We start from the raw sequence: 10,767 nt of genomic DNA, 5'->3' as shown, positions 1-10,767 counted from the left end.
CATCACTATTAGTTACGCTAGGAGGTTTAGAAAGGAACGATCGATATTATATAGGTTCCAACGGGCAATATAGTTACTAATGGTTTTATAAAGCCCCTAATAGGCTAGAAATTTAAAATCTTCTACTAGTAGCTTAGGCTTATTATTTTGAAGGGATCCTATAAAGCCGGACCGCAGTCTTATAATATTAATATTAGTAGTAAGGAAGAGCCTTATAAAGATTAAAAGACGCCCTAAAAAATCAGATTAAAAGGGGCTTTTCAATAGCTACACTTATTTCCTATAAAAAATTAGAATCTACAGTTTATTATTATTTTCTTACGCTATATGTGTGCTATTAGGCGAATTTACCCCTGAATAGGTAGCCTATTCAATAAGGGCACCATCATATTTTGCGCATAACTGTTTTAAGTAGATTGATATTTCTACTTATTATCTTGCTTTGCACTAAGTTTAGCTATATGGCAGGATATCCTAGAGAAAGCATATCCTGAGGGGGTATATTAGAGGGAAATTGGCTTGTCTGTAATGTGGATATCGGTCATATCCGAGGTCGGATGTGCCGAGTTCCCCCTAGATTAGTAAGCCCTTAGGGGTACCCCCTATCCCACTATAAATAGCTGGGAACACAAGTCTCTTAGAGAGGACTGGGTTCCTTTAATCAAGCATTATCGCATTTTCCCTGTGCATTCTGACAGCGGCAGACTTCCTGCCAAGCTGTGCTGCGGCGGTCACGTGGCTGGCTCCCGGCCAACATCAAGTGCTAGGCGCGACGGCGAAAAGTTCCGATGGAAAGTACTCCGTACTCCGTAGTATCGTCAACCAAGTTTGTTACTCTGTGCGTCAAACTTCAAACGTCGTTTCTGCGCACCTTGCGGCGTTTGCACGCAGTCTGCCCGCAGCTTCCTTTTCCGCGGCAGCTCTTCTACTCTGATCCAATCCTCCCATCCAAATTGCTCCAATCTCTTGGCCACACATTCACGTTTTGCTCATAGCTGCCTCATACCGCTCATACCGCCTCATAGGTGTTCGTCCGAATAGAAACGTGACATCGGACCGCACATGGGAACGTTGGGTATCTTGGCTCCATCCCCCAGCGCGAGCGCGTGGATTCAGCTTCCCTTATGAATTGCTGAGGCGGCTTATATTCTCGCCGCAGACATGTTTGGAAACAGTGCTTCCCGTGCTGGTGGAGCCGCGACGGGCACTGATTTGGAAACCATACAAACAGAGGTAGGTATTGTGTTGCGCAGCACCTTGCGGCTCGAATTTCCATTAAACAAGTGGGCCCTCAGGTCAAGGTCCGTTTTGCTGACTTTTGATCAGGGCCTTGGCTTCTTGCCTCTGGCAGGTGAAGCAAAGGTTCGCCTCGTACCATCATGGGCCTCTCCTCCGGCGGAAACGGCATCTCTTCTTAGCATTGCCTCTCGAAAAGGCCTCGTCGCTGCCGCCGGACCTGAGCAAATAGTCGTTGCCACAACCGAGTCCGTCCGCAAAGCTTTCACGTCATCGGACGTTTTTGAGCCTCAACTCAGCATCCCTGCGCCGACGCGCGTTTCGCATCTGGCCTATACAGCAGATGAAAGCTATCTGGTACTGTCCGCAGAGTCTGGCGGCGGTCTTGCGGTATATGACGTGCAAACCCTCCTCCAGGGCTCGACAAATGCTCTCTTCGAGTTGCCTACAAATGGCGAGTCTCTTCGAGCACTGGCTCCTAACCCCACAGCAGAAAAAGCTCACCTTTGCGCCCTCGTCACGACCAGTGGTAACTTGTACATGGCGAATCTGAGTGAGCGCAAACTGAGCAATCCGCTGAGAAGTCGGGTTTCTTCTCTTAGCTGGAGCGCCAAGGGCAAGCAGCTGTGTGCTGGTATGGTAGATGGCACTATTAGTCAAATGACGCCTGAAGGAGAAGGGAAAGGGGAGATTCCCAAGCCTCCAAATTCGGAAGACTGTTACGGTACGGACATGCTAAGTTTTTTCTTCTTTTTCACTCTTCTTTTTTTTTCTTCGCAGATTTGGGAATTTCTTTATTAACTTGAAGCCTTAGTTTCCTCCCTCATCTGGTTGGAAAACAACCTCTTCCTAGCCATTTATACCGCCACCAACGAACCATCACCCAGCTCCATCTACCACATTATCAATCGGCAGCCCCCGTCGACTTTTACATTCCAAAAAATTACCGACCCAGTGGAGCCTTTTGGTGCCGAAAAGCCGCCGCACCATGTTCTTTTAAGATTAAGGGACTTCCTGGACCTGCAGGATCTTCTCATTGTTTCGTCCACTGCATCGACAGAAGTCGGGATCTTGACTAGATCGAAGACGCCATTGGCCCATGACAAGCCTGCGGGTTTAATAACGAACGTCTTCACAACAACAGAGTTTCTGGAGGACACGAGACGGCCTACCTTGCCCATGACGGAGAGCATGGTGGATTCAGTGGCCATTGGTGTAGCTCTGGACCTTTCGAGCAAGGAAAAGGTGTACAAGCCAATCCCTTCAGATGAGGAACTAGATCAGTCTCTGGGACCATTACCTGGGTTTTGGGTTCTCACCAATGAAGGCCTGCTGTGTTCATGGTGGCTGGTATACAACGATGCAGTTAAAAAAGGCCACAACTACCCAGGTTTATCTGTGAATGACAACAATACCGCCTCGGCGTCCACACCGACTCAGACCACTCCTCTGAAGCCGGCCTCCTTCGCCACGGCTGACAGCTCTCCCTTCGCTTCGACGACGCCTACCACTGCTCCAACTTTCGGAAGCTCTTCGCGGCTTGGCCAACAGTCCAGCTCGTGGGCTGCATCAACAAACAGCCCGGCCGCCACTGGTGGTGCGATATTCGGTTCGAGCAGTTTTGGCAACCCACCCTCGGACTCGGGCCTTGCTTTCGGCAAGCCAAGTGCGTTGGGATTTGGCCAATCCTCCCAGTTGGGAATAAGAACATCGCCTTGGGCGGCAAGATCCGGGTCGAGGCCCGCATTCGGACAATCCGCCTTTGCCAATTTTTCCAATGGAGCGAGCAATCAAAGCCCATTTGGCTCTCCCGCCCCCGACACCAACACGCCAGACACGACTGCGGCGCCAGTGACACCAGCCGCATCAGGAGGCGTCTTTTCCGAATTTTCTTCACGGGGCGGATTCGCCTCTCTCAGTGCTACCACCGGCAACTCGGGCGGTTTCGGAAGTGGTGGCAAATTCGGCACCAGCTCGTTCGGTACAACCTCAGACTCCAGCAACACGACGGACTCGGCCTTCACGGCCACCCAGCAAAATCCATCAAATGTCTTTGGATCTGCACCGTTCAAATTGGAGTCTTCTTTCAGAGCCGATGCGTTTCAGGAAGAGACCAATGAGGAGAATTCATCTGGAGCTGCAGGCTCGTCTCTGTTTGGACCCGCTTTCGGATCTGCGCTGGGCGATGTTGCAGACCAGCGCGACCAGCCCACGCCTTCCGCCAAAGAAGACGACATGGATACGACAGAAGAAACGCCGCAGGCCAAGTCACAATCACTTTTCGCCCCTCAGCAAACGCAAGAGTCCACCACGCCAACTACAACACCTGCCGGCCCAAGATTCGGCTTCTCAACGCCGACACCAGGCACTTCGGCACCTGGGCAGGACTCTAAGCCGAAACCCGCATCCAGCAACTTGTTCGGTGCACGGAAAGATGCAGCCAAACCCGAGACCTCATCACTCTTTGGCTCTGCAAAGGCTTTTGATTCGACCGCTTCACACTCGGAAGTAAAATCCGCGGAAGAGGACGCCCCTCTTCCGTCTGACACCGAGAGTGAAGTGGATAAATTGTCCTCGTCTTCAGCAACCGTGGACCACAGCCGGTTGTCCGCGGCGACGAGTACGCCTTTGAAGGCGGATTCAGCAATCTCGGCATCGGATGCAGCGGCGATGAGTACGCCCTTGAAGACGGATTCAGCAATGTCGTCATCGGATGCAACGACGCCAAAGCCTTCGCAAACACCCACCGACACCCCATTACCTTTAGCCTCGACTAAGGACCTCGAACCTGCCGAAGCACCGTTGTCACCCAACTTTGAAAACGTCCTTATCCCGGCTGACAAATCGAAAGCTGAGCAAGGTACACCTACACCGCCCTCTTCGCCCTCTTCAAAACACATCAAGGTGGAGCCAGGAATCGAAGAGGATGATGCGCCGTTGCCGCCTGACTTTGTACTGCCAGAGGCACCATTCAAGGAACCGTCAAACGTCCCTTCAATCCCTGAGACCACAGATGGCGAAAGCGATCTGAGGGAGGAGGAAGCATCGGAGGGCAGCGGAGTCGATGTTGCCAATGATTTCAGCCCGAGCACCAGCGATCGTAACGCAACCCCCGGGATTTCTCCCCAAAGTTCCTTCAGTGCACTTGTTGGAAATAATGCTTTGGGCACAGCAAGTCCCGAGGAAAGAGCACGTCCTCTTTTTGGCGAAATTAGCCGCACAGCACCGGTATTCCCAAAGCCCACCCAAGCTAGTCCTCGGTCGCCAAGCCCAATGCGTGGCGCGGTGCCGCCAAGAGTAATTCGGCCTGATGCTACTCGATCGGTCAGCGCTCCAGGAATGGCATCACAGATTTTGGGGTCAAGACAAGGTCAAGCGCATCATGGCAGCTCAATTATCAGTAGTAGAGAGATACCCCAGGATTCCGAAGACCCTTTTATGCGGCAGCATCGGCAGATAAGGGAACGGCAAGAGGCCGAGGAGACGCAGCCCCTCGTCGACGAAGAGGATGACGAAGTACAGAAGATCCTGAATTCTGAAGTGGAAGGCACTCTGCAGTTGCACGAGTTTATCGCGCATTCCGATGTTGCCCCTCCAGCAAAGGAGAGCGTTCCGGCTCAGGTGGAAGCTGTCTACCGTGACGTCAATTCCATGATTGATACGTTGGGCCTCAATGCCCGATCTATCAAAGCGTTTACCAAGGGGCACAACGAGAATGCTGCAGAAGGCGGGCGGGGAAAACAGGATCTTGAAATACCGGACGACTGGGTCTTGTGCGAAATTAATGACTTGGGTGACGTGCTCGACAGTGAGCTGCACGGCGATTTGGAAGATGGTCGGGTGCAAGACATGCAAGGCAAGCTCGAGGCATGCCAGGACCTGCTGCGAGACATGCAACGCCTCCGCGCCAAGCAGGAGGATCTCAAGCGGGTCGTGATGGCTCGAGCAGACCCAGAACAAGCCGAGCTCGCGCGGTTATCACCGCTCAGCGCTGAGCAAGCCGCGCAGCAGAGCGAGTTGAGACGCGAATACGGGGCATTCACCAGTCTGCTAACAGGGGCGGAGGAAGCCTTGATTCTGCTCAAGACGCGGATTGCGGCTGCATCGAGCAGTTCAGGCAAGGGTAGCGCGCCAGTTCCGACGGTCGAGGCAGTGATGCGTACCATTTCCAAAATGACGTCGATGGTCGAGAAGCGAAGTGGAGACGTTGACGTGTTGGAGACACAGCTCCGGAAAATGAGGCTTGGATCTTCAAGTCGAGAAGGCTCTCCCATGAGGACGCCTCAGGGGAGAAAGAGCTTCGTATTGTTGTCACCTGACCCGAACCCGTCCCGGACGTTCCGCCAAAGCCCGTGCAAATCACCCGGCGTCAATGTCGCGTCTCCAATCGGAGCTACGAAAGCTACGCCGTCACGGAAGAAGATGAGCGGCTTGAGCAACGAGGAGAAGGGCGATGTTGTGGAAAAGAGAGCTCGGCGTCAGATTGTGCTGTCCAAGTTGAAGGAGAGTGTGGGGAAACGAGGTGTGACTGTATGGACTATGGAAGAGATTGAATAGCGGCATACTAGCCTAGAGTTGGAAATCCTGTTGCGGAGCGAGGCGTCAGTTGGGAGGACCGCCATGACCACGATGTATTGTAGTGCGCCGGGGTGATGTCGAGATAATTCGAGGCCAATTACTTGGGCGAAATCTTTCGAGGTGAAAATGTCCCTGGCCGTGGACATCCTTTAAAGGTGCCATAAGTGCGATGCAGCTCTATAAATCTGGAATTTGATAGTGTTCAAGGCAGACGAAGAAGGCGTTATATATAGCATTAACGCTCAAGATGTCACTCATTGGTTCTATTGGAAATGCCGGAGTTCCTATTATATGTAAGGATTTTGGTGATGAAGGTTTAGCGGCGGGGCCGGTTGCCCAGGAGGGACCACTAGGAAAACAGAAAAAGGTGGGCCCGGCACAAAGCCTGCACCCTTCGAGACTACATATCAACCGACCTATGCCCCCCCCTAGTCATTCGACCCCCCCATAATAACTTAACAGACCTGACCAATGCTCTTTCCTAATATAGAGATACGCTAATAAATAGTAGTAGATCCCTTAATCTATAGTAGCCACTAGACTATAAGTATCTTTATATATATTTTTTTATAGTGAGTGACTTCCCTTATATTTTTACTAGGTATCCCTACCTAAGAACCTAATATTAAAAGTAGATAAAGTACCTTTATATAGACTTTTATATCGAAAGTGACTTCCTTTCTTTTATTAGGTAGGTATCTAGGTCCTTAGGTACTATACGTAGAAAAAGTACCTTTATATATGTTTTTCTATATAAAGTGACTTCTTATATTTCTACTAAAAACCTAGGTACCTAGTATCTAGGTACTAGGGATAGAAAAAGAGGTACCTTTATATATATATTTCTATAGAAAGTGACTTCTTTAATATTCTTACTAGGTACCCTTACGTAAGAACCTAATAAAACAGCAGAGAAAGTACTTCTCCCTATATTTTTCTAAAGAAAGTGACTTCTTTAATTTCTTTTACTAGGTACCCCTACCTAAGAACCTAGTAAAATATCAGAGAAAGTACTTCTCTATATAGTTTTCTATATAAAGTGACCTGGCCCACTATTTCCTAATAAACCAATTATATTAAGAGTATAGCCCACAGCAATGGTCAGGTCAGTTAAGTTATTATGGGGGGGTCGGATGACAAGGGGGGAATATAGGTCGGTTGACCTGTACCCTCGCACCCTTCACACCTTCAATGGGGATGCGAGGCGCTAGGTAGATCCAGGTCTAGCTCGGTCCCATGGGTGGGTCCGCTGGTAGCCTTGCATGCCAACTGCTGGTGCAGGCTCAGCCTTTTTTTTTTTTAAAAAAAAAAAAAAAAAAAAAAAAAAAAAAAAAAAAAGGTGCTTCGTTTCGGCTTGTGAATTTGAATGGCGAAGAAAATGGCCTTCTGCGCACCGTTCGCTACCAACACAAGATTATAGCAAAGCCGACGCAGAAACTAATCACCGCTCCCCTCGCGATTGTCTCGGCCAAAAGTAAGCATAAGCATGGTCTCGCCCCAACTGGCTAGTTGGCGCAGTCCACCCAGCGCGGAGGAGCTAGAGCGACGCAACGTAAGTCTGGCCCGTCGCAGAAGCAGCTGATGCAAGCAAAGCTAACGACTCCCTTGCTGCTGCCGTTTCCAAACAGACTGTGGGCATAAACCTCGAGACTGTCACTGATGTAACCTCTGTCGATTTCCCAGGCCACTACCCAGGCGAGGACCTCGCCTACAGCCTGGACCGCTTCCGGGACGGCTTCTCCGTCGAGTTCCACCGGAACGAAGCCCTCAACGCCTCCTTCTCGCTGATGGGCATCGATGCCTCGCTCGCCAACGCGTTCCGCCGCATCCTGATTTCCGAAATCCCCACGTTGGCCGTTGAGAATGTCTACGTCGAGAACAACACGTCCGTCATCCAGGACGAGGTGCTGGCGCACAGGCTGGGCCTGATTCCCTTTGACGGCGGCCGCCAAGGCCTGCACAACTTTCTCAAGTGGCACAAGAAGCCGGAGCCCGGGGAGGACCCCTACGCCGGCTGCTTCGACTGGAACACCGTCCGGCTGGAGCTCAACGTCACCTGCACGGTCAACCCGGACGCCGCGCCCGACGAAAAGGACCCCCTCAAGGCCTACAACAACGCCCACGTCTACGCCCGGGACATTGTTTTCGTCCCGACCGGGAAGCAGGTCGAGTACTTCAGCGGCGACGACGCCATCGCGCCGGTCAATCCGGACATACTCATCGCCAAGCTGCGGCCGCCGCAGACCATCAGCTTGTCCATGCATATGCACAAGGGGATCGGGGCGGATCACGCCAAGTTCTCCCCCGTCGCCACGGCATCGTACCGCCTCATGCCCATAATCAAGATCCTGAAGCCTATTCTCGGCGACGACGCCGTCAAGTTTGCCCGATGCTTTCCCCAGGGAGTCATTGGCTTGGAGCAGGTGACGGCCGAGGAGGCCGCGCAGGCCGGTAGCGGATACGAGGGTCGCGTTGGTGAGCAAAAGGCAGTGGTGAGGGACCCTATGAAAGACACGGTGAGCAGGGAGTGTTTGCGGCACGCCGAGTTTGAAGGCAAGGTGAAGCTCGGCCGTAGGCGAGATCACTTCATCTTTTCCATCGAGAGCACCGGTCAGTGGGACAGCGACGAGCTGTTTCTCGAGTCGGTAAAACACCTCAAGTTGAAGTGTAAGAAATTGGAGCAGCAGGTCGTCAATATGGCAAGGTGAAGTGGAAGCATTCTGTTTAGCAAAGACTTGAGACGAGAGGGGGAAAAAAAAAGGGACAAATGCACTGGGCGTCTATTGGGGAGTTTTGTGTGTTTTGGGTCTTCACCCCCCTTTCTTTTCTTTTTCTTTTTTTTGGTTCCAAGTTCTCTGTCCTTTTTTTTTTATTTATTTTTTTTTTTTCCCTTTTCGGGAATCGTCTGGCTCTCTTGGTCGTCTGGCTTAAAATAAATGCCATTATATCTAGATGACCCCTTGCCGTGGATGGGGTCTATAACCGCGACGATACCAATGATCTTTTCAAGGCCGGATTCCTCGGGTGCTGCTGCCATGTGTTTTCTGCGCCAAAATCTAACAATATTAAATTGCCCTAGCTACTTCCCGAAACTGCATACAGTCGTCTTGAACTTCAAATCTTGAACTTCAGATAAAAGTTAAACTCTAGAGGAAATGCCGGATCCGTCACGACAACTTGCTGCCCGTCCTCCAGACCCAGGTCCAAGATGGACTTGGCGAGATTGGGCCGCGTTTGCTCCTCCAGTCCAGGGGGGTGCTGCATGTAAAGCGTCTTGCTCTCGGCTCGGATCGACGGCTTCTTCAGCTGCGCTTCCGGGCGGGCAGCAAAGGAATCCAGAAGCTCTTGGAGCGTCGTGCTGGGGTTGACTGGCAGCGGCCGGGCCTGGCGGCCGCAGACGGGACAGTCTTCCTTCCTCTCGTGCTTGAAGGTGTAGGTGTAGATGCCGTCGTTTCCAGAGTACATCATGTAGTTGTTTTCAAAGCCCAGGCAGGGCGCCGAGTTGGTGGCGATCTTGAAGGCCTCGTTGCAGCAGGCCGCGGCGACGATGGCGTTGGTGGAAGCGATGGCGGGGATGATGTTCTTGACGGTCCCCTGGGTGAGGGAGTAGGTCACGCCGGAAATGCCAAACTGCTGCGCGCGCGCGAGCGCCTTCTGGTACAGCCAGGCGATGTGTTGCGGGTCGTCCTTGTCCAGCTCGGGGAACGGCTTCTCCTCCTCCCACGCGATGACGTGGGCCCATTCGACGCAGTGCTCGGGCTGGCGCGGGATCGAGGCGATCGTGCAGAGCGGCACGGCGGCTCTTGGGGCGTGCATGTCCAGCTGGCACTCGATGCAGGACGTGATGGAGGGCAGGATGACGCGCGCCTGGCCCTTGAAGCCTTCCGTACCGCCGTCGATAAGCGGCTTGACGCCGTCGGCATCGTTTTCCGACTCCTCGGCCATGGAGACGAGCATGGCATTGATCCACCGCCTGGCTTCTATCGAGTCCAGCCCGCAGACTACGAGCTGGAACTGCTTGTAGAAGCTGTCGTCAAAGTCCTGGATCCTGTTGTTGTGCGCCGTGATGGAGACGCCCCTCACACGGGACTCGACAAATCTGGCGGCTACTTCGGCTTTGTATTTGCCGACGTCGGAGCTGCGGAAGAGAAACTGCCTGTTCAAGTTGGAGATGTCAATGGTGTCTTTCCCGGGGGAAGGGGGGGGGTAAGAAAACCCGGTGCGTTCATGGTCAGCGGTCCCTCTCAAGAAGAAAGTCGGGGAGGTGTCGGGGTAGGGGGATTCGTTACCCATGTCGATTACATGAATGTCCTTGAACTTGGACATGGCCAAGTTTTTCAATATCTCGCAGCCTAAGCCACCCGCACCGCTGTTGTTCAACGTTGTTCAATCAGAGAACGGCGAGCCGAGCCGGGGGGGAGGGGGGGCGGGCTTTGCAAGAGTTGGTCGTACATTACCCTTTGCAAACTGCGCGTTAGCTCATTCCATGAGCTCGTCGGTGAAGAGCCGTTGGGAAGCAGGTAGCGGAGCGCCTGGACGAAAACTCACAGCACCTTGACCTTTTCAAACTGGGCCAGAAACTCCTCAGAGGTTGCATCTGGGTCGGTAAAGGGCCCCGGCGTGCGGCGTATGTGATCGAGGTATTTCCTGTTGGTCCCATGAGCCGCTCCGATGGTCATGGTCGAGCAGGATGCCGTGCCCCCATTCATTTCCCGGGATCAAGACGCACCATCTTGCCTCCTCGCGGGCTGCATCGGCTCTGCTTGCGGCTCGGACGTCGGCGCTCATCCTGGTTCTGTAAGCTGGGAGGGATTGCTGCCGGTCTTCCCGCAGGCTTGGTGGCAGTGCGGAGCGTGTGGCAGACCCGAGAAGCCCACGACGTCGATGCTCATAAGCTTGGGGCAGGTTTCGCTGACGGGGTTCGGTGAAGCTGAGAGGTGAGCTGAGGTGAAG

At 52.8% G+C, this 10,767-nt stretch overlaps 3 protein-coding genes across 3 annotated transcripts; 2 read left to right on the top strand and 1 right to left on the bottom strand.

Moving 5' to 3' along the window:
* Positions 1-1,161: 1,161 nt before the first annotated feature.
* On the top strand, positions 1,162-5,793 carry UV8b_02047 (uncharacterized protein; the record flags this gene model as incomplete). The annotated part of the gene is made up of 3 exons (XM_043139545.1): positions 1,162-1,233; positions 1,327-1,960; positions 2,051-5,793. 3 exons carry the CDS (start codon positions 1,162-1,164, stop codon positions 5,791-5,793), a joined length of 4,449 nt encoding a protein of 1,482 aa, XP_042995479.1.
* Positions 5,794-7,300: 1,507 nt separating this feature from the next.
* UV8b_02046 (uncharacterized protein) lies at positions 7,301-8,522 on the top strand (the record flags this gene model as incomplete). The annotated part of the gene is made up of 2 exons (XM_043139544.1): positions 7,301-7,366; positions 7,443-8,522. 2 exons carry the CDS (start codon positions 7,301-7,303, stop codon positions 8,520-8,522), a joined length of 1,146 nt encoding a protein of 381 aa, XP_042995478.1.
* Positions 8,523-8,928: 406 nt separating this feature from the next.
* Positions 8,929-10,493, bottom strand: UV8b_02045 (uncharacterized protein; the record flags this gene model as incomplete). The annotated part of the gene is made up of 3 exons (XM_043139543.1): positions 8,929-9,998; positions 10,104-10,183; positions 10,363-10,493. The coding sequence occupies 3 exons, from the start codon at positions 10,491-10,493 to the stop codon at positions 8,929-8,931; spliced, it is 1,281 nt and encodes a 426-aa protein (XP_042995477.1).
* Positions 10,494-10,767: the final 274 nt, after the last annotated feature.

The sequence above is a fragment of the Ustilaginoidea virens genome, chromosome 2 (genome assembly GCF_000687475.1).
Source record: "Ustilaginoidea virens chromosome 2, complete sequence".
Classification (NCBI taxonomy): domain Eukaryota; kingdom Fungi; phylum Ascomycota; class Sordariomycetes; order Hypocreales; family Clavicipitaceae; genus Ustilaginoidea; species Ustilaginoidea virens.
Note: the sequence above shows the minus strand (reverse complement) of the source record. Positions and strands in the feature narration are given on the sequence as shown.